Source organism: Lynx rufus, unplaced genomic scaffold (genome assembly GCF_022079265.1).
Source record: "Lynx rufus isolate CCGP_SWC_20201006 ecotype Redwood Valley unplaced genomic scaffold, mLynRuf1.p SCAF_9, whole genome shotgun sequence".
NCBI lineage: Eukaryota > Metazoa > Chordata > Mammalia > Carnivora > Felidae > Lynx > Lynx rufus.
In genome coordinates, this window is record NW_025814897.1 from 14,933,776 (window position 1) to 14,957,985 (window position 24,210).

The following is a 24,210-nucleotide window of genomic DNA, read 5'->3' on the forward strand; positions in this document are numbered from 1 at the left end:
AAGTTTAGGAATTCCCTGAGCTTGCACCCATGGGGAGAACCACGATAAAACCACGACAATCCTCATCTCACCTGAAAAGATCCTAATTCCTTGACATCAAATATCTGGTCAGTGTTCAAATCTCCCTATTGTCACGTGATTCTTTTATCAGCGGTTTGTTCAAGTCAGGAACCACGATTACTTCAAGAGTAAAAGTGTTTCCTTTTCTCCAGCTCCATGGTCCTCCAATTTAATACACTCATCTTCTTCATTTTTAGGTGTAGGCAGATGAGCATTTCCCTTTCCCAGTACCCTCTGCTCTCCCGCTCTATAAGAAAATATTCCTTCTCATTCCCAGCACTGAAGTGCCATTACCTCAGCGCTTTTGACACATTCAGAAAAAAGCATCTAATTCAGTGGTCCAGCCTCCTTCCTTCACAGTTACGTTGCCATATTTCACTTACTACTCAGGAAGTTTTGAGCTCTAATATCATATAAATGTAAGTTTTGTAGGCCCCCATTAAAAGATTACTTTCCATTCCTATTAAACTTTTGGAGGAGCTCAATTTTAAATTTTAAGTTACTACATGGTCAGCTTCCCATTTTAAGTGAGTTAATAGTTGGTAGGCCATTTAAGCCTAACAGATTATAGGCACAGTGCTAAGAGATCAACAATAGGTTAGCTCCATTCCTTAGCCATGAATTTCATCCCTCATTAAGCACAAGGGGAGCCAGACAAGAAGGTGTGCAATAATCAGCTCACATACAAACTCTCTACTGGTAAACAATATAAATGCACACAGTGAATCAGTGGGGCCATCTTCATTCATTTGCAGCACGATTAAGATAAACAGCAAATTTAGGCAAACAACTGGGAAGAATTAAAAAAAAAATTTTTTTTAAAGCATAATCTTCACAATGACCTCTAATATAACTTGGACATTCAGCAGGGCAGGGGGAATCAAAACACTTTTATCACCTGCTGACTTGGGCTCAGCATTATAGATGACAAAAAAGAACATGACAGGCTCTGCCTTTAAGGAACTTACACTCTAGCTGGTAAGACGAGACTAAGACCTTCAGCAATTAGCCCACAGTATGAGATGTCACTAAGCACTCCACTGCATGAATCAGATTTAAAGTAGTGTAGCTCACAGAAGAGTCGGGTCAGCAAGGGCTAAAGAAGTCCAAGAGGGTTACAGAAAGCTCAGAAGAGGGGCGCCTGGGTGATTCCATTGGTTAAGCGTCTGACTCTTGATTTCTGCTCAGGTCATGATCTCACGGTTCATGGGTTCGAGCCCCACGTCGGGCTCTGTGCCAACAGCTTGGAGCCTGGATGGAGCCTGCTTCAGACTCTGTGTCTCCCTCTCTCTCTGCCACTCCCCCACTAATGCTCTCTCTCTCTCTCAAAAATGAACATTTTTTTAAAAAAAGGGTTTTTTTAAGGAAGAAGAAGAAGAAGAAGAAGAAGAAGAAGAAGAAGAAACAACAACAACAACAACAACAACAACAACCACAACAACCCAGAAGGCAGGGCAGGTTAGGAAGCAGTAACACCAGGACAGACTGTAAGCTCATGTGGACAGAGACCATGTCTTCCTTGTGTCCACAACTCCATCCCAAAGCCTGCTACAGTGTCTGGAACACAGGAGCCACTCAAATATTGGTAGATGATTAGAAGGACAAATAGAAGAAAAGGAAAGAAGGGAGGAAACAAAGAATAGGCATTCCAGAAAAAAATATTTTTTTAAATGAAAGATTAAACATGGCGATTTCATGAAACAGGGAAGAATCACAGGATGGTAAGAAATTAAGTAAAACAGGTGCAATGAACCCAAATCACCCACGGTTTTAAAAGTCAGTCAAGAGAGATATAAAACTGATCCCATATTAAATACTAAAATGAACATATCCAGAAAGCACATTCTGTCGTGCTTCCACTTTTTAACAACACTGCAGTACAAATGGCCATTTTCCTTAAGATGATCACTCATCTTGGTGATGTTCTAGGACATAATCTGGAAAATGTACTAACACTTCTCCAGAGAACTAACACCACTAGCTAATGCAGATGAATGATTTCTCTCCCCAAATATTTTTACTATCTGGAAATGTGCCTGGGTTATCACTAAGGTCAGTTTCTTTGATAGTTGTGCAATCAAAAAGGCCTGAGATGCACCATGATTAAGGCAAAAGACTGGGGGGGGGGGTGGTGGTGAGGGGGGTGACCTAGCAGAAAAACCAGTGACTGATGCTGAAGCATAGCTTCCAAGTGATTATTTCACCAAACTGTCGACCTCGCATATTAACTAACACTCCCCTACAATGGTGGCCGCAAGTAAATCGAAAGTATTCTCCGATATTTTGCAGGATAATGTTAAAGGTTTGAGGGGAATAAAATCTAGTTGAGTCCAAAGTTTATAAGCATTCAAAATCCATCAAGTCAAGAAGATTCTTACTCTCTCAAACTTCGCAATAGGAGAATTCATAATTACATTATTGTATATGGATTCCCTAGACTTTTCACCCCAAGAAGTTCTAGGTCCTGGCTACCACCAGCTATGGTCTTCAGTGGCAGCTATATCATCTCTGTAGAGAAGGACTTCAGAAAGAGCAATGTAATGGGGGAGGGGACACTGGAGAATTTTAAAGCTACGTAATGCACGGCAAGAGCGTGACTTCAATTTAAATTATATGCTTGTTCAGAGTGAGTCTGGCCAGTTCTTAGCCTCTCCAATGGTCATTTTTCCTTGGCATTCCTTCTACTCTTTCAGCCTAAATCATCTGTAGCAGCCAAGGTGTCTGGTTACATATTAACAGTTACAATGACAGTGACAGAATTCTGGTTATTTAGAATTCCATTGTTCACTTTTGGTGCCTAGTGCCACCTGGTATGGCAGAAAGAACAAAAGTCTTGGAGTCCTACTGACCTACTTAGAAATTTTAGCTCTACCACAGAAAAGATATGTGACCGTGGACAAGTTGCCTAACTGTACCTCAGTTTCCTCAACTAGGTGTAACAACAGACACTTTGCAAAGTTGTTGAGAAGTCAGCCTGTATGACATGAAGCATGAAGAACACGGAAAGTACTTAGCACATGGAAATTATGACGGGAGGCTGATACCCAGGCCTACGCTCACATTTCCAAATACTATTAACTATACGATAATAACATAAATCGTGCTGATTTTGTCCTCCATGATTCTCACTCTCTCTAGTCCAGTTGTGGGCTGACTTAAGCTACCCTCCTGTATTTTCATCTAATCTCTGGAAGAAGGCCCTCTCCCAGTACTCAGTCTTGAGGCCAAAAACGACTAACATTTACAGCCATCTCCTTGCCATTAGCATACTATCATCCCCTCCCTGACTCTAAGGTCTGGAGAAAATCCTGTTTTCATTATCACCTATTTCTGTTTTATGACCTACCCCAAATGCACTCCCTTAACAGATACTGAACAATGTTTTTTCCCCAGTCTATCCTAGGGAACTCTGAAAGCCTCCAGTTTCTCAAGAACCACCATACTTCGGCTGACCTTCCTAACACACTCCAAGATGGCAGTCAACCCGTGATGTTCTGCCAGTGCCTAAACGCCTTTATGTCTCTGTCAGAGGCGGACCCAGCTCCTCTCTGCCCTGGCAAACGGGATCCTGATTTTAGAATGACAGATACATCTCCATCTCTCTCTCTTCCTCTCTCCATCTCTCTCTCTCTCTCTCTCTCTCAAGCTTGCCTCATCCAGGTTTATTTCATATTATTCTCCTGCCACCACTTCCCTACATCCCCACTGGGACATCCCCATTTTGGGTAAAGTGACAAGGTACCAATGGGAGTTCGAAGACCTTAGTTCTTCTACCGCTACCTCTGCTGCTCAAAACTGTTCGGAAGGGATATCTACTTCCTCATGGATAATCTTTTTTTTAATTTTTTTTTTTCAACGTTTATTTATTTTTGGGACAGAGAGAGACAGAGCACGAGCAGGGGAGGGGCAGAGAGAGAGGGAGACACAGAATCGGAAACAGGCTCCAGGCTCCGAGCCATCAGCCCAGAGCCCGACGCGGGGCTCGAACTCACGGACCGCGAGATCGTGACCTGGCTGAAGTCGGCCGCTTAACCGACTGCGCCACCCAGGCGCCCCATGGATAATTTTTTTTTTAACGTTTATTTATTTTTGAGACAGAGAGAGACAGAGCATGAACGGGGGAGGGTCAGAGAGAGAGAGACACAGAATCCGAAACAGGCTCCAGGCTCTGAGCGGTCAGCACAGAGCCCGACGCGGGGCTCGAACTCACAGACCGGGAGATCATGACCTGAGCCGAAGTCGGCCGCCCAACCGACTGAGCCACCCAGGCGCCCCTTCCTCATGGATAAAATCGTGGCCTTACCTCACAGGATTGCGTTAAGACTCAAATATGACATCTGTAAACATGTTTTACAGATCTGAGATATTATTATAACTATAACAAGTTTCTACTATGACTTAAAACATTTACTTTTGAATATAAAACCCTAACATATTTATTTAAAACCACTAATTTTGGGGGGTTGTTTTGAGGAAGAGAGAGAGAGACAAGGAGCAAATGAATGGGGGAGAGGGGGAGAGGGAGAAGAAAAGGAAGAGGGAGAGGGGGTAGGGAGGGGCAGGGGTAGGGGAGGGAGAGGGAGAGGAAGAATGAATCTCAAGCAGGCTTTACATTTAGAATAGAGCCCAATGCAGGGCTCGGTCCCACAATCCTAGGATCACCACCTGAGCTGAAATCAAGAGTTGGATGCTTAACCGACTGAGCCACCCAGGCACCCCTCAAGTATTATTTACATTAACAAGATTCAAAAAAAAACAAAAAACAAAAAAAAAAACAGTCATCCACAAGGAGACCAACTTAAAAAAAAAAAAAAAGATACATTCTTTCACGGGAATACCGTAAAGCATTTCTTTTTAATTAGAAAGCTCCTCATACAGTTACGTGTAACAACGCTCAAGATACAATAGTGAAAAAAGACACAGGCTAGTGTGTAGAATTCACTACAATTTGTTTTTAAAGAGGGGTGCAGTAAATAGAGATACACATTTACTTGTATACACATAAAATATCTCAGGATGCGTAAGACACTGATAACACCAACTGCCTATGGGAAAGGGGTCCGGATGGTTATAGGGTATGTGTGGGCAGGAAACTTTTCTCTGTATTTCACTCTTCTGTAGCTTTTAAATTTTTGAACCTCTAGTGCCCCGGATGGGGTTGGAAAGTCATCTCTTCACACAACTATAAACCTGAGCAATAATATGAACCATTAATGAGGGTGACAGCGCACCTGACAACTCATTTCCGGGGTCAGCCTCAACTTCACAATTACCGCCACCTAACAGACTGCTCTCTTCCACAGTCTCATGCCATCAAGTGACTAGAGTTCATTTATTCCTTCTCATCAAACTTCCTGACCTGCTTATTTTAAGTCTGTGTGCTGTGCATTTCCACACTCAAAATTATTTATAAATTCCAAAAACTTACTGCCTTTAGAGTCCTAATGCAAGCCCCCAGAAGGGACCTCTGGACCGTAACATTTCCTAACCTTCAGGGTTGGTCAGGGATCCATTCCGATGCTAGCTTTTCTGAACCAAACACTAAATTCTGTCTCTTACTTACTAGAAGGCTATGATGTAGACCATCCCCCTATTTAGAGAAGAGTAAATCATGTTAATATCTTCCAACGTGGCAGAAAAGCACTCCTTCTAAACCTTGCAAAATAACTCTTCCATGGGGTAAGAGTGACTGAGAACATTCTCCCAAACCTAAGTCTTAAATGGTATGGCCTTAAACCTGACTTGAATGGTGCTGGGATGACATAACTGGACCTAAAACACTGCTCAGAACAGCAAAAGCACTACCTCCGTGCTGCTCTCCTATGGCAAGCAGGTTATTTTTGGACCTGGCCTATGAAATAGCACTTTGTTGACTATGAGCTTCACCCTCTGAATATTCCTTTCACATCCAACCTTGGTTTGCACTTTCTGGCACAGAGCTCCAAAACCTCAACGGAATACATAATGAAATGCCGGGTTACTTCAGCGCAAAAAGGTCAAGCCTACAAGAGCTTTCTCACTGGGAAATCTCTTCAATGAAAGCATATAGAAAATTGCTGACTCCTTTTCCCTTCTCCCTTTTTCCAACAGCTATTTGCTTTCTTTGGAGCAAATCTTCAAACACAAAAGCCAACAACCTAGCAAAGCTCAAACACAGACAGGTGTTTTGCAAGCACAGTAAATCTCAAGAGTACCTAATCAACCTGAGATAACATCTACTAACAAGCTGCTCACTGGTGTGCTGGAACAGTTAACTGCCTAAAAATCTCGCAGTTAAGACTGGCATTGAGAAAAGTCAGGAATACAACTAAAAGAAAAGTAAGCCCATTTTCCACCAACAGAAACTTGCAAAAGGAAGAACTGTGTAAGTCAACTAGTCCTGCCACACAAAAACCCTTCATTCCAGGGTTATTTTCAGTGGTGTTTAATTCTAGGGTGGAGACTAAGGGTCCCAAACAAACCTACTTTATTTTTCTGCTTTAATACTTCTATAATCCATGGTTAGGCTTATTAAGGAAAAGTCTAAGCGTAACAAAACCACTATTTTATTTTTCAAAGAATATGGGTAATCACCTAAAATACACTTGTAAATTAGCAATTATTTAGAATCAAGAGTTTTGTCAAAGCGCTCTAGAATAACGTTCCAACAGAAAAGTAAGCAAGGATTCTTTTGCAATAGGTACGCTCTGTTCCATTAGCTCCACTCCCCATTAAACTTCTGTAATACTCAGAAGACCCTCATGTTGGTTCCTGCATAAGGACGACGGGACAGAAAATCCCAAGAGAATATTCTATTTCAGACTGTAAGAATTTCTAATGTTTTACAGAAAAAAGGAGAGTCACCAAAGAAACAGAAAGTGGCTCGTGAGCAGTGTTACCTGAACTTCACCCAGGTCATATGCAATGAATTGATCTAATATTGCATGCCACAGGAAAGACATGCGTCGTGCACGAGGTGAGAAAACCAAGGTCACTGAACTGAATTCTGTACACCACTTGTAAGTAATAATTTTTCCACTATCTGCTTTGCTGTCAGCCGGGTGCCAACACAATTTCTTGATGCCTTTTCTGCCACCTACCCTCTCCCTGTATATTCTGCATTAAAGGATTGTGAGAAAAATGTTATTTTTTTTTTAGAGATACCCAAGATTATAAAATGAGTTTTTAAAAAGCACTTAGGATGTCAAGTCAGAGCTAAAGATGTCATATCCTAGAAAAACTCCAATAAGTAACACCCCCAAACCAATTCTACTTTGCAGGCTGCCTCTTGGAAGAGATGGAACATTTAAATCAGTAATTTAAGTGAATGTTTTCTAAGGGCTAGCAACGGAGATTATGGTGCTTCCCAAACTGGTATATTTAAGAATATTTGAGCCTGACCTTCCAAATACGCTTTAAGTCGTATAAAGCTATAATAATTAAAGCTACCCGGTATCAAAGCAAGTAAAGACTTAAAAGAGGCTCAAAGGGGTGCCTGGGTGGCTCAGCTGGTTGGGTATCTGATTCTTGATTTCAGCTCAGATCATGATTCTCACGGTTCATGGGATCGAGCCCCGTGTCGGGGTCCATGCTGACAGTACGGAGCCTGCTTGGTCTCTCTCTCCTTCTCTCTCTGCCCTGCCCCCGCACATGCACACTCTCTCTATAAATAAGTAAAGAACTTAAAAATCAAAAATAAAAAAATAAAAGAGCTTAGAAACATAACCAGCATGTGGAGATTTTATAGATAAAGGAAAGACATCAAGAAAGAAATAATTACTCAAGAAACTGTGATGAGACAATAAGCTAGGTATCTGGAGAAAAAGGTTTATTCATTCAGTAAATGGAAGGCCTGGCATGAGGCAGGCACTGTGCTCAACACTGAAAATAAGAACAAGGGAGGAGAAAAAAACTATACAATCATTGCCCTCAAGGAGCTTACAGTCCAGCAAGAGAAGAAAGCTATTAATAACCACAAAAATAAATGTAAAATCACAACTCCAGCAAATTCCCTGATCCCTTCTCATTCGGTTCACACCAAAATACATTCCATGTTAAGCAAAGATCTAAATTTAAAAATAAAGCCATCCTGAGAACAAACTGAGGGTTGATGGGGGGGTGGGAGGGAGGGGAGGGTGGGTGATGGGTATCGAGGAGGGCACCTTTTGGGATGAGCACTGGGTGTTGTATGGAAACCAATTTGACAATAAATTTCATATATTGAAAAAAAATAAAATTAAAATTAAAAAAATAAATAAATAAAATAAAGCCATCAAAGTACTCGATTAAAAAATGGGTAAAAAAATTTTTTTCATTAGAATGAGAACGGAAACTGTATGAGAAGCCATAAAGCAAAAAAAACAGGAAAACCTGACTACACACATAAATCCAAATGACAAACCCAAAAACATAATCTGTAAAATTTTAAGAGATAACTAATTTCCCTAATATTCAAAAAGCTATTGCACAATACTGAGGAAAGGCCATAAAGCCCCATAGAAAAGTAGGCAAAAGGGGCAACTAGGTGGCTCAGTGAAGCATCCAACTTCAGTTCAGGTCATGATCTCACAGATTGTGAGTTTGAGGGATCATGAGTTCATGCCCCACCTCAGGCTTAAGCCTCGGGCTGCTTCAGATTCTCAGTCTCCCTCTCTCTCTCAAAAATAAATAAACATTTAAAAAAGAAAAGAAAAGTAGACAAAGGACACAAACAATTCCAATAAGAAAATACAAATGGCCAAGCAGCAAATTAAATAATTTGCTAATGAATAAGTATAAACTAAAATAATATTTTTTTACCTGTCAGATTGGCTCTCTAAAAAGGTGGCTGGTTGCCAATGTTAAAGAGAACAGAGAGAGCACTGTGGTACACTCTTGAGTGCAGTGAATTAGCTTGGCCTTTCTTGGAGGGCAGTTTGGCAACGTGTAAAACCTGAAGCATTCATACTTCGAAGCAGGCATCCCTCTTCTAGTGAATTACTGTATTAAATTACTGCGAGAATGAAGAACCTAGTTTCAAAAGGAGATCCTAGCACCGTATGTATCAAAATGGAAAAGAAAACATAACTTTTGGGACCTCTACTCTAAGCTGGACCCGATAAAAATGCATTTAACATTTTTATTTTTAAAAATTAAGTCTGAGTCTTTTGAGTATTAAATTATGCAAAGCAATAAATGAAATAGAAACACTAGCATAAGTGTGCAAATATACATGTCCAGAGAGGCTAACAGATATAATTTGTAATAAAAAATAATAAAAGCTGGGAACAACATTAAATCTATCAATAGGGTATAACTTAAATAAATTGTAGTGTATCCATAAAATGGAATACTCGGCAGCCATTAAACAGATTGAAACTAGAGCAAAATGTACTAACGTGGGAGAATATCAGAGATATATTATTCAAATTAAAAAATAAATAACAAACTGGATGTGTGGTATGATCCCTTTTTAATAAAAAAAAAAAACATAAAATGTTAACACGTGAATAGGAAAATCTGGTTATAAAATGTTAACGATGGGGCTCCTGGGTGGCCCAGTCAGTTGAGCATCTGACTCTTGATTCCAGCTCAGGTCATGATCCCAGGGTCTTGGGATCGAGCTCCACATCAGGCTCCACGCTAGGTAGGCATGGACCCTGTTTAAGATTCTCTCTTTCCCCCTCTGTCCCTCTGTCCCTCTCCACTGCTTGCTCTCTCTCTCTCTCTCTCTCTCTCTCTCTCTCTATTTTCTCTGAAGAAAGGGAACTACTACTTCCTATGTCATATACTTGTAAAGTTTGATTATTTCATAAGACACACTGTATCAGATAGATACACGGATGTTTTTAAACAGTCTTTGAGGCTACAAAATGTCCTGGAAGGGGAGAACTATTTGAAAGTAGGAGAAAGGAAGAGAATGAGAAAAAATAGAAGAAAATATTCACAACAGAGCCTATAATTTCAGAGTTAGAATAACCTTACAAATTAAGAAACGAGTGCATCTGGGGTGCCTGGGTGGCTCAGTCAGTTCAGTGTCCGATTTCAGCTCAGGTCATGATCTCATGGTTCATGAGTTCGAGCCACGTGTCAGGCTCTGTGCTGACAGCTCAGAGCTTGGACCCTGCTTTGGATTCCATGTCTCCATCTCTCTCTGCTCCTCCCCCATGCTCACTCTCTCTCTGTCTCTCAAAAATAAATAAAAACATTTTAAAAAATTAAAAAAGAAAGAAACAAACACATCAAAATTAAAAACTTTTGTGCTACTAACAAAATCATCAAGGAAGTGAAAAGACAACCCAAAAAAAGGGAGAAAATATTTGTAAATCATCTGATAAAGAACTTGTATCCGGAATACGTAAGGAATTCTTACAACTCAACAACAAAAAGACAAATAACCCAACAAAAATACAGGCAAAAATCTAAATAGACACTTCTCCAAAGATCTACAAATCGGCAATCAGTGCATGAAAAGATGCTCAACACCAACAGTCATTAGGAAAATGCAAATCAAAACCACAATGAAATACCACTTCATATCCACTAGGATGGCCGGATTAAAAGTTCTGGTGAGGATGTAGAAAAGCTGCAACCCTCACTGATTCCTGGTGGGAATGTAAAATGGGAACAGCCATTTTGGAAAACAGTTTGGCAATTCCTCAAAAAGCTGCAGATGGAGCTACATGATCGGGCAATTTCGCTCTTGAGTATATACACCCGAGAGAAATAAAAACATCTGTCCACACGAAAACTTGTACGTGAGTGTTCATGACAGCGTTGCTCACAACAGGCAAAGAGTAGAAACAATGCAAATGCCCATCAGTTCACGAACGGATAAACCAAGAGCAGTCTAGCCATGCAGAAAAATATTATTTGGCCATAAAAAGTAATGAAATTCTGAATTCTGACATTCATCTCTGCTAGCACATATATGAACCTTGAAGACACTATGCTAAGTGAAAGAAGCCAGACACAAAAGGCCGTATTTTGTATGATTCTATTTCTATGAAATGTCCAGAAGAGACAAATCTAGAAAACTGATTAGTGGTTGCTTAGGGCTGAGGAAACGGGTAATGACTGCTAACTGGTATATGCCATTTTTTTTAAGGGGAATGAAAACGTTCTAAAATTGTGCTGATGGCTGCACAACTCTGTGAGTATACTAAAAACACTGAATTGAGTGAATTGTATAGCATGTGAATTATATCTCAGTAAAGCTCTTAAAATATATATATATACAAAAAAAAAAAACAAAACAAAACTGGAAGCTCCATGAGGTTAAGTGATTTGGCCAAAGAAAATTGCTAGCTATTAAAAATGAAATCTGCCAACATGTGCCTGGACTTCCACACTAACGCTCAATTCATTGCTAAAGACTGCCTCAGGCAATTTTGATGGGCCAATAAGGTTCCCCGAAGAGCTGAAAAAGCAGAAAACACAAGTACTAGCATAAGAAAAGGAAGAGAAATTTAGGTAACACTACTGAAATATGGTTTTAAAATTTAATGTAACTCCAAGATGGAGTCCTGACCTAAAAAAAAAACATCTAACCCCCCCCCCCTTGATATAAGACGTTGTGACTCAGTATAACAGTACCCCTTTTACTAAGAGCTCAATTAGATCAGGGCACTGGATGCAGCTGCTGACTGAAAAGGAAGAAGAAAAATGAGATCAGAAGAGGCAGCAAGGTGAAATCACTGGCCACCCTTCTGCATGTGTCCAAGGGGCCAACGAGCGACACGCTTCAAACTAGTTATTTTATTCTCAAGGGATGTAAAACCCTTTAGGGAGATCCGAAAGAACCACGCTCAAATTCGATTATGTACCAGAACTACTCTATACAGATAAAATATTTAGGTCTAATATATGAACGCGGTGTCTCTGCAGCTGACTTACACACAGAGATCGTTGCTGGAATACAACTGTCCCATTTGACTAGAATAACAATATCACTGTTGATGTAGAAATGGAAAGTAAGCCAAGAACATGCAATCACTAAAAACATTATTTTGAGGATTTGGAAAAACGAGCTACTAAAAAAAACTCATCTATTGTCCGAACGCTGCTTTATGCAACATTCTCATGAACATTTTGACAGAAGGAAGGACAACAGGAGGCAGGAAGCAGAAAGAAAGAAGAAATCCTGCAGGTGCCCATCTAATCCAAATAAGAAACACACATCTCTGCTCCTGCCTTTCACAATAAAAACAATTCTGTTTCTTGTGGCATATGAACCAAGATTTCTTTTGCCAGGAACAGAAAACAACTTACTACATGAAAATGTCGACTTGTTCCATGGAACACTACACTGGCAGTGAACACATAGAAACCTTTTAAACTAGAGAGTCTGGCTGTTTCCTCACCAAAATTTTAACATCGCTGGCCCATGATCAAATTCAATTCAGTTTACGCAAACTCTAACAGAAGTGGACAAAAATACCACCCTGAAGTATACGCTTTAAATAAAAGATTCTATAAAATGTCTTGTCCCCAAATTGCTAACAACCTCCCCTTATTTATAATTTTATGTTAGTGCAGAAGCTCTCTTAACCCACCTCCACTCAACCAACCTGCCCCAATAACCAATGCTTCCCCTTCACTGTGGGAAGCCACTGCTACCCCAGCATGCAAACTGGCCCCAATGAATAGCCACTCTACCTCTCCATCTTTCTGCTTCCACCCATGGAGATGCATGCTTACCAAGAGTTGTTTCTTCCCCCAAACCTATTTATACCAGGTGCTCTTGTTACTAGTCATGTGAAATCAGGGAGGAAAGAAAGGCATGTTTCCATGAAAACTAAGTTGAATGCTTAAAGAGACTTGGTAAAGTCAAATGAGATGTAGATGAAACAGATGTAAAAGACTGGCGGGGAGAGGGAATCATAAAACTCAAGAGGGATCCTGTGCTCATACTGCTTCACAAATGCCTTTAAATTCATGCTCTGCTTTAAAAAAGCAAAACAAACTGGAAATCAAAGATGATAAACTCTGGGTATGTTTAATGCAAACAAGATGAAGGAACTCCAATCAAGACATCAATACACCAAGAAAGGCCTTGGCCCTACATCAAAAGATTAGCTAGTGAATGTGTTTCTTAAATTGCGAAGAGAAAGAGAAGGAGAGGAAACCTATAGAGTAAAACAAACAAATTAAAAACAAAAACAAAAACTTAAGGGACATCAATTACAATGTATGGACCTCATGGAGACCCTGATTCAAACAAACAACTGGTTAAAAAAAAAGAAAAAAAATATGTGTATGTGACAACCAGGGAAATCTTAACACTAACTTGATATTTAATGACACTAAGGAATTACTGTTGTTTTTGGTAGGATAATGGTCTTGAGGTTATATTTTTTTAAAAAGAATCCTCATTTACAGATACATGCCAATATTTACAGATAAAATTATAGGATTCTATAATTTGTTTCAAAATAAACTAGAAAGAATTGGGAAGGGGTACAGATGAAAGATTGGCCATGAGGTGGTAACAGCATAAGCTGGGTGATGAGTCCACGGGGGTTCATTATACTAGTCTCTCGACTTTTGTTTTTGTTTGAAATTTTCCAGAATAAACACTTTTAAAAAGATTAGTGAATGTCTATGTATATCTTAAATTAAAATACTAAAATTACAGAGGCCCCTGGGTGGCTCAGTCGGTTAAGCGTCCGACTCTTGATTTCGGCTCAGGTCAGGATCTCACAGTTTGTGGGACTGGGCCCCATGGTGGGCTCCACAGCAGTGCAGAGCCTGCTTGGAATTCTCTCTCTCCCTCTCTCTGTCCCTCCCCCACTTGCACTCTCTCTCTCATAATAAGTAAATAAACATTAAAAACAAGATAAAGAAAAAAGGCCTCCTCATACATGCTGGGGAGGCTAAGCCTGGCACAACCTTTCGAGAAAGCAGTGTGGCAACACAGGTATCAAGCGTCTTGAAAACATGTGTATCCTCTGACCCAGTCATTTCACTTCCAACAATGTATCCTGAGCAAAAAATGTGAAATGCATCAGACTCGTGGGCAAAAATGGGCATCACAGCAAATTTGGTAGCGAAAAACTGGGAAGGACCTTCAATTATGAAAAAAATTTCAAAAAATGACAGTAGTCTGATAATGGAGAAGTATACACGCATTAAAATTGATGTTTACAGTTTCTAATGATGAGGAAAGGAATAAAATAGTACAGCAACATGATCCCAATTACAGATCTTAAAATATTAATGACTACTGCCTCTAGGTGACAGGATTAGGGTGATCTTTTTCCCTTTGCTTCTTTATAATTTCCTGAGTTTTCCCCCCAAATGTCTTCCATGGATACAAATTACTTTTATAATGGGGGGGGGGGGGGGAACAGGGCCAAGTGATAGAAGAAAGCCCAGTAATAATAATAAGCAATTGGGCTGCAGTAAGAGAATGTATGCTTAACACCTCTTCCTCCCCTATCAGGTTTAGGCTGTAAGCATTGAATTGCTCCTTTAACCTCACCTACAGTCTACCCTGACCAGAATAAAATTTATCCTCTTGTCTTCCAGTACCGGGAGCTGCTACTTTTTGCATACAGGTGACACAACAAATACTAGTTGAATTAGTCCATGAAAGGAAAGGGCCATTAAAAGTAACCCATTCAAGTTAAAAGCCAGTGACAGAAAAGTTTTGTTTTGTTTTTCAATCAGATCACTTAGGATAAAAAAAAAAAAAAAAAAAAGAACAACAAATACTTGAAAGTTATGTCAGAAAGTGCTAACAGCCCAAGACAGTTTGGTGAGTCTGCTCTGAGGCAGAAGAGAAAACAAGGCCCTAGCTGACTATACTGCACTGAATGTACTACCATGGAGCCTTCTCAAGGAAATAACCCATTGGGAGCCTGCATATAAAAGAACGTTCCCTTTAAAGGAAGGGACTGGAACTTAAATTGCAGGATTGATTTTAGATATACTAATAATGAAAGTTTGAGATATGCCAAAAATAATTACTTGCCCAGAAAGCTTGTGAAATCTCCTCACTCAGATATTTGTGAAGAAAAAAAAAAAAAAAAAAAAAAAAATAGACAATTACTTTCCTTTAACATCTTAACTGGAGATGGAAAATTTCAGTAGTAAAATTCTAAGATGTACTCTAAAAAGTGTTATGAGTATAAAACAAACTCAGCTTCCATTTTTTTAATCCTGATACCCATTCACTGCATGAGTATTTACGGGCATTGCAGCAGACGCTGAGAATATAGCAACAAACAGATTAAAATCCCTTCCCTCGTGAGCTTACATGATCACACTGTGCCTCCTAACATGCATTAAAAGTTAGATATTTTCTTTTTTTTTTTTTAAGTAAATTTATTTTTAGAAATTTCGAGCATGTCACAAACAGCATCCAGCATTTGGACTGATACAGAGAAGTGCTTAATGAAGATTTCTGAAACAAGACTAAAAAACTGTGTGGCTGAGTACTGGGGTGGCAGGCAGACTTAACTTCATCATATATAAATTTGTACTTTTCGAATTTTGTGCCATGTATCATCCATTCCTGGTTTTTGACAATAAATTTTTCAAAAGTTCGCAGGATGGATGGATGGAAGGAAAAATTTGTTCCCAAAAACATTCAGTCTCAACAAATGTGATTAGCTGGGGCACCTGGGTGGCTCAGTAAGTTAAGCATCCGACTCTTAATTTCGGCCCAGGTCGTGATCTCGAGGTCCATGAGTTTGAAGCCTGCATGGGATTTTCTCTCTCTCCCTCTCTCCCTCTCTCTCTCTCTCTCTGCCCCTCCCCAGCTCAGTCCAGCTCTCTCTCAAAGTAAATAAACTAAAAAAAAAAAAAAAAAAAAAAATGTGATTAGCTAACCTCAATTTTCACATCCAATTCTTCTGTAGGGAGCAATAAGTCAGGCACACTGCTGGCAAATAAAGCTGAAATACTAGAGCTGAAACTAAGCAGAAATTTGAAAATTTCTCAGAACTTTCTAATCAGAACCTAAATATAGTTTAAGATAAGAACCAAAAGTATCCAAGTGAGTGAGCACAGCCCACACGGACAAGCTTAAACAGGCAATGGGTATATTTCTCCCTCCTTTTCAGTTTCTAGGAAATGAAGCTGAGTATTCATAATCTGATTCCTACCTTTCTGACAAACCAAATTCTCACATGAAATATGTAGCAGCCAGGAACTTCTTGTCTTCAATGGATCACACACCTCATAAACAGAAGTATATTCCTAAACGTAATTTCACCATAGCTCATCCAACAGTTTGGTAGTAGCTGAAGGAATTTTATTCTGAACATACCCAAAACAAGCCCTTTCAAGCTAATTCATCCAAGACTGCTGAGGCTTCTCAAAGACATTGCCTGGGTCAGTTATTTAACAATTATTTATTACATTAGGACAAAAGTGCATGAGGATGTATATCATTTTCATTCTCTGGATGTTATCGGTCTGAGACAGGATAACTGTTCTATGCCAAAAGGGACCAAGGTACTCACTATTAGAGGGGTCAGGGACTCATTTGATGCTTGAGGTGATTCACCTAGGGAACAGGCATAGCTTGTGGACCAGAGAGTAGAACCACGTAAGAGGAGCCCTAGATAACTGGTTCTCTTGGCCCTCACCTGTGTCATCAAGGGTATGTATCTTGGTGACCAGTTCTCTTACTGAGTTAAAGGATGGCACCATGCCCTAGAAACTGGTAGTGATCTGGTAAGGAAGGAGTCCATCTCAGAAAGGTACTTTCAAAAACAGACCAGACCAGACCAGCCCAGACCAACAGAGCAGAAGTATAATTACTCATATTCTCTCGGAGTAAGCTAGATATAGTGGTGAAAGAAAACTATATAAGGCAGACTGTGTTTATGGTCATTGCCTTTTCTGTGTTCACTGCTTTCCTTTTTTACTTCCTTAGTATTTGGAAAGGGTTTTGGGGGGCTTTTTGTTTTGGTTTGGTTTTTCTGAAAGGCTTTTTTGATGCCTCAGTCAAGTCAAGGGGGCACCAAGTGGTATCTCAGTAGGATTCAAAGGCAAAGCAATGGTCCCATGGAGGACTACTGGTGCATGGCAGAAGTCACAGAGTGAAATAATGCCAAAGGACAGATGAAATACAGTGTTGGTATACTTACCCTTCCTCCCTACTCGGAAATTTTTCCTCTTATCATGGTATCTCATTTTGGAGTTTTTTGTACTAGAAATGATAAATGTCTTAGACTTTAGTCAGTAGGTACATCTTATTTCCTTAATAAAAGATCAAGAGGGCAAAGACAATGTTTTCTATGATTGGGTGAATCAGGGTAGAGTTAACTAGGAATAGGGATGCCTGGATTCTAATTCCAACTCCACCATTAACTAGCTGTCAGATTCTGGGCAAATGGTGCGGTAGGGGGATAGAAGATACCACAGAAAGACAAGATTCTAATAGATAAGTGGTCTGAACTAGTTAATAGTCCCTAAAAGCCTAAGATTCTAAATTTCATGCTGTCCACCTTTCTAGACTCTGGAAAAGAAAGAGTTGAAACATGTCTAAGATTTTGTGTGTGCGCCACCCCCCCCCCCCACAAATCAGCGAGTATTGTTGGCTGATCATGTTTACTTTATATGCAAAATGTATGTCATTCTCTTATAGGTGTGAAAGAATGTAAGCTGTTAAAACTGAACGCTGCCCCCATCTGAAGAAATGCATTAGAAAAAGCATTTTTACCCTTAACCATAAAATAACCAGCATGGATTTTTAAAATCATTAATCAGATGATACCAGAGCTCTACTTTGATATCCTCTGATGCCAATCCCATTTCATACCCAATTCCATAAAACAGCGACCCTCCTCCTTGTTCACTAGGCTCTAGTCACCACGACCTTGGGTCTAATCTTTGGATAAACCAAGTTCATTTCCATCCTAAGACTGTTGCCCTTGCCATTCCTTCTGCACTGAAAATTCTGTCTCCTAAACCTTCCTAGGCTGGCTTTTTCTCGTCATTCAGGTGTCAGCTCAAGTATCATCACCTTGGAAAGGCCTTCCTTGAGAACTCCACCTGAGGCAGCACAATTTTCCTCATTGTATTCATCACTGTATGAAGTTATGTGTTTCCATCTTTCTTGTCTGTTTCCTTGCATTAGAAAGTAAGCTTCAAGAAGGCAAGGGGCTTTTTCTCTTTCTTGTTATTGGTGTACTCAAGAGACTAGGATAGAACCTGACCCCACATTCGGATTCAGCAATTATGTGTCAAGTGAATGGATGGATAAGGCAAAGGCTCCATCCCTGTGCAAAGATGTTTTTGACGTTTTTTAGAATTATAGAGGTTCTGGTGAGCAGAGAGCATTTCTTTTTCTCTTCAAAGCATCCATTTTGTTCTCTCTTATGCCGTGAACTAGAAAACATTCGCCAGATTGATGCTTGGAAAATGAAAACAGCACTTCTGGCACAGAAATAACTAGTCTGGGCACCTCTGGCTTGAGCCAGATCTATGACTTTCTAGGGAGCTGGCACCAAAGTCAGAATGTTAAAATAAACAGCTTTGATGTTGAAAGTGGAATACTGGTATTTTGACTCTGGAGAAACCAGTCCAAATCAATCTTAGCTCTTCACAAAATTTCAGCAAAGTCAGTAACCCCATCACAACTGCATCAAAATGAAGTCAGTCATCTTTCAATAGTCATTTTGAGATTACCTAAAGATGGAACTATCCTCCTCAAAGGTATCTAATGCAACCTTGCTTTCATTTCCTTTTTGATACAATTCTCTTTTCTATTTACCAATGAGTCTTGCTTTCGGCCATCTAATGAGTGTAAGCATCATCTACTCTGCTTCATTACACTCCTCCTTAGAAGTGAAAATAATACCACTTCCCACTCTGAGTTGCTCTTTTCATGGAAATGAGTTTGCACTAAACCACACAGCACACAGATGTGTCACGGCTGCTCAACATTTGGAATGGGGTCATGGGGCAAAATGTTTTCTCTGTGTAATATCTAAAGTGAAGAATCCTGACCTTGGTCTTCTAAGTAGCACCCTCTGCACCCAAATGCGAATGCACCCTTCAGCTTGCAGGAACACTTCTTCATATCCTCCACCAAATTTAAGTGAATCTCTGGGAGGAAAGTATACTCAAAGAAACTCTGTCCCATCACCAATGTAACCAGGAGTCGTTACACAAACACACTGAAAATCCGGGGCGGCCCAAAGCAAAAGCCAGTGTCAGTTTTCGGCAGACAAGTCTCACAATTGCTTTAAAAGAAAAAAAGTTTAGGGGCGCCTGGCTGGCTCAAGTCAGTGGAGTGTGCGACTCTTGATCTCGGGGTTATGAGTTCAAGCCCCACAGTGGGCATAGAGATTAGTTTAAAAAAATGGAAACTAATGGAAAATCGTGTTTTAAAATGTCAATCTCATGAAATTAGCCCACAGTACACAGGAGCTCAACCCCAGTATCACAAAGTGGCATCTGAAATAACAGCAACCTGTTTTGCCCTGAAAGCAGATCATGAAGGTGGCATCTACCTGCACGAACGGCATGTGCATTCATGAACTGTTCCAAATGGGTAAAAGGCAGAAGAAGAGGGGCTATGCCCCACGCATCTGTTACCGCAGCTGCCGATGATAGTTCCCATATCCCTACTGCGTGCCAGGCATATTCCAATAGCATCCCATATATTATCTTATTTAATCTCCACATCCCATATATTATCTAATTTAACCCCAACCTGTGAGGCACGTACTACCATCATCTCATTTTTGCAGGTGAGCAAATCCAAGCACAGAGAGGTTAAACAATTTACCCAAGATCATGCTAAGGAGAAGAGGATCCAAGCCCAGGCAGCCTTATCCAGAGCCCAACCTCTTAACTACAAACCAGTAACAAGCAAGTGATACACATTTGCTGAAAGGACATTTTATAAGTATTTGACCAATGACTTTTATAGTCACGTATACAGTTTTAAAACACAACACAGATCTACTCTTTGTCCCCACTCATCCAACGAGTGAAGGTATAATCAGGCACCGGGAACAGCCTATAAGCAAATTGGAAGCAGAGAATCTTTTTTTAATGTCTTTAATACTTTACGGTGTCCTACCAAAAGAAGAGAGCCAGAGAATCTCAGACCAAGCCTTCAACCAAAGAAAAAAAAATTTTCTTTCTCCAAAAGAAAACAAAAAAGAAGATAGGACAAAGACAGCCAGGGTGAGCTGCTGACCAAAGTATGTCACAGATGAACGTTCTCTCCTGGTAACTGCACCGCAGTGATGCCCCAAGCACCGCAGTGCTAACAGTACTCGGTCTGAGCTCACCACTGCTGGGCTGCATAAGTCACCCACAACATAACAGGAAAACATCTCCTTTTCTCTACTGATTTTATTCAGCCCGGGGTCCTACTCCAGGAGGTTTGAGAGTTAAGAGAACCTGGGAAAGAGCCAGCTTTACCACTTATTGTTGCGCAGAGGGCAGCTTAGTCAATAAATGAAGTTTACTTTTTAGCCTCTTAGTCCTTGGAATGGGCAGTGTGTGGAAGAAAAAATAGATCATAAATACTTCCCTGAAGTTCAGAAAGCATGTATGACCTACCCTCCTTCAACCAACACAGATACCTTCTGAATTACCAGAGTCTAAATGTTCAAGATGGTTTTATGTAAAACCCAGACCATCCAGTGGCCTACAGGGGGAAAAGGAGAAAGAAGAAAAAAAAAAAATCATGCACCTCTAAAAGATGAAAGAAGAAAATTATAGATTCTAGAAAGACATGAAAAAAAAAAAATAGCTCTCTTGGGCTCCAAGTGACCTTACTGCAGGAGTAAGATAAACGCTGCAGTGCACGGGGAGAGAAAAATCTGTTTCTCTGAGTTACTGAAACAGCAGCTCCTGCATTTACCAGTACCTAGGCACCTTCCTCGCCATTATATAACCAAATCATGGCCTTGCTAGGCCATCGCACTGTATGTCAACAGCTGTTAGGCACATCTAAGCTGTCAGCATTTAAGAATCCCTTCCAAAGTGGATTCAGATAACCATGGAGCAGGCCAAAATATGCTCATCGCTCACCCAGAGCACATGACAACTCCTTGTGAATTAAGCTTCACCCACTTCGTCAGAGTAATTTGAGCAGCAAAAGATAGGGCGCTTGTAACTGTAACTAGGAAATTGCACACTGCTACAGAAACACAAATGAGTGCTGGTGTGGTCCCCTCACACATGCAACTCATTGTCCAAGCCAATTCAGCCTCATTCAGGATTTCGAATATTTCCATACATAGGAATTACATAACTGCATACCACAAATGATCAAAGATGAAAACCAACATAAACAGTGACACCCATTTATAAACAAGCTAATGTTTAAGATGCTGCAGTCCTAAAGGATACCAAGGCCTCAGAGAAAAACCAAGAAACACACACACAGAGGAAAATTAGAAAGCGAGCAGATCAGCCATAATTAGCCACTGGCTTTGCTGACTACTGAAGACAGAAACGTCTCTTTTATACATAAAGCCAAGAATCAACTGTTTGCAATTACGTTTACAAAAACATACAACCCTGTCTGTCGCAGACTATTTTATCAATATTTTGGTGTATCCAAGGGCTGGAGGACACAAAATTCTTTAAATCACAGATACCATAAACCAGGCAACCAATTAAATTCATGGAGTCCATCCCCTAGAGGTCAGAGCAAAATAATCACAGGACCTCAATGTGATTACTGAGAAGAGAGGGGAAAGGGAGAAAAATAAAATCAAAAAAGGAAATCCTGAAACAAGGAACAAAGCTCTGGAACGACTAGGGCTGTTTATAAACACAACTTTGGCTCAGCCAACAGAACTGTAAGCACCTGGGGGGGAGAGGGGGCTGGACAGAGATGCACCCAAGCTTGGCTGAGTCTAGTCCCCCTCAGGGTCTGCCAGGGACATCAGAGAACCCTGGACTTTGGTACCTCATTCAGCTCAGACCTGCAGACTTGAGGCCCTCTGATAAAAACTGACAAAAAAGCTGAAGGGGGCCCCCCAGAGGAAGTGAAACTGACCAATCAATTTTCCACAGCCACCTACCCTGCCACCCTGGTTTTAAAAAAAAAAAAAAAAGGCCCCCTGCAGGCTTTGACAGAAAGGAGGGAAAAAGGAACTTCAGGGTGTAAGTGAGCAGGAGAGAAGGCCTAGATGAGCTACTGGCTTCTGAAAACAAGCAATTGCTATAAAAGCAACAGCAACGTAGGTGATGATAAGCAGGGGCTAGGCTGAGAAGGTGAGGAATTGATGTGGCTTTGGTAGGAAGCAGCAGCAGCTGTAAGGGTTCTTCATTAGCCCGGGTTGAGGGGAAACACAAAGTGCAGTTTTAAATATAATGAATGACTACACTGAAAGTATTCATTCAAGTGAGAGGTTGAGCAAAGAAAGAAATCTGGAGTACAAATGGGCTTTGTGGGTCCTATCAGGTCCTATCAAAACCCAAAGATTTCTCCTGATGACTTCGATTCCAGTATTTCCAATGAAGAAAGCTACAGGAAAGAAAGTGCTACCCGTTTCCTCAAAAAAAAAAAAAAAAAAAATCTTCTATGTAAAACTGTGTATGTATACTTGTATGGCTTCCTAATTGACCTTGGCCAATTTCATTACTACAGCTCCACAAATCCCTTGAGAACCAAAGGGCCCAGTGGAATCCTCCAGGGTCTGGGTTTCTCATACACCTCCTCAGTCGCCCACCAGGCTTTCCCCCCCACCACTGAGAGCCCACCCTGGGCTCTATGAAGCCCATGATTCCAGACCCTCCAGCAACTAAAAATAACCAGCAACCCAGTTCTCCCAAATTGTTTAACCCCTGATTACCTAGTGCCAACCATGAACCTGGGGCGCCCTGGGCCTCTGTTCCCTGAGCCCCTTCCTGCGGAAAAGCAAAGTAATTTTTTTCCTCCTTATTTCCCCATTTTCTTCATCGCCTCCTCGGATAATGTGGTCTGTCCTCGGGCTCCCATTGCTACCAACCCATCAGTCTCAGACGATCAAACGCCGATTGGCATCTGTCATAAGGTCTCAGGTCCCTCGTATCTCCCAGCACCCTGCACCCACCACACACCCCTAGTCCATGTCCTTGTTCCCCTCCTAACTCCCCCGGCTGCCAGTTTACCCTCGTCTTCCCCCCATCCTCCTGTCCACATTTCCTACCCCCCCCCCCCCGCCCTCATTCCCTTAGGATTTCCTAATTGCTGCTTCCAGAGTCGTCTCAGCTCACAGTCTCTGGCTCCGTGAGAGTTCCAAACCTCTTCCTTCCAATCGCCCCTTCCACTACCCTCCGCAAAGCCCTGGGCACCCCCTCCCCATCCCCGGCTCCTCGGTCCCCAGGGTCTCCGCGCTCAAGTCTCCCCCCGCCCCACGACCCCCTCGGCCGCGGAGTTGCCCTCTGTCGGCTCGCCCCCTCCTCACTCCCCTCCGCGTCCGTCTCCCCGATCCCCAACGCTCCCCACCACCACCCCGAGCCCCGCTCGCCGCGCCGACCCCTGAGCCTCCCTGTCGCGGGGTCGCTCCTGCCCCCGCCACTCTCGGACCCACGGTCCCGGGCCGCGCAGCCCCGCAGCCGCCAGCTCCCGCCGCGCCACTACCTTGGCCTTGGTGACGAGGTGCGTGGCCCGCTTGACCACAGCGAAGTTGCCCTTGCCGATGGTGCGGTCGATCTCGTAGTAGCCGATGCGGGCAGGCACCGGCCCGCGGGAGGCCGGGGCTGGGGGACGCGGCGGGCCAGCCGCCGGGGGCACGGCAGCTGGGGCGGCCGGGGGCCCCGGGGCGGGTGGAGGCAGCAGGCGGCCCGCCGGCCCGGCTCCCCCCGCTGCGGCCCCGGCAGCCCCGCCAGCTCCGCTCGCCGCCGCCGCCGCCATCTTGTTGTGCAGTGAAACCTCCCGGGCCCGCGGGGAGCCGGCGGGGAGGGGGGGGCGGGGGGAGAGGGGGCAGGGGGGCGGGAAAAAGAGGGGGGGCCTGGCGGACGTCACTCAGGGAGGCGGGGCGCCCGCGCCGCCGGGGCCCGGCGCCATGGCAACCGCGCGTCACGTGCCGACGCGCGTCACTGCCCGCAGCCATGGCAACCGTGACCTCACCGGCGAGCTCGACCTTCCCGCGTGGGCCCCGCTCCTCTGGCGCCGGCTCCCGGGTGCCCCCCTCCGGGGATGAGCCAGTGGGCACCGCGAGCGCGCCCGCCGGTTCCTAGCCGCCGCCGCCGCCGCCGCCGCCGCAGCAGCGCTCGGGAGCC

At 42.3% G+C, this 24,210-nt stretch overlaps 1 protein-coding gene across 4 annotated transcripts in view; it reads right to left on the reverse strand.

Moving 5' to 3' along the window:
• The window catches only part of SIK3 (SIK family kinase 3), a 243,912-nt gene extending 220,070 nt beyond the window's left edge, over positions 1 to 23,842 (reverse strand). For all 4 annotated transcript variants that reach the window (XM_047070395.1, XM_047070394.1, XM_047070399.1 and 1 more), the window contains exon 1: positions 23,570 to 23,842. In XM_047070395.1, coding sequence (XP_046926351.1) covers positions 23,570 to 23,842 — 273 coding nt within the window. The remainder of the gene's footprint in view (positions 1 to 23,569) is intronic.
• Between the last annotated feature and the right edge of the window lie 368 nt (positions 23,843 to 24,210).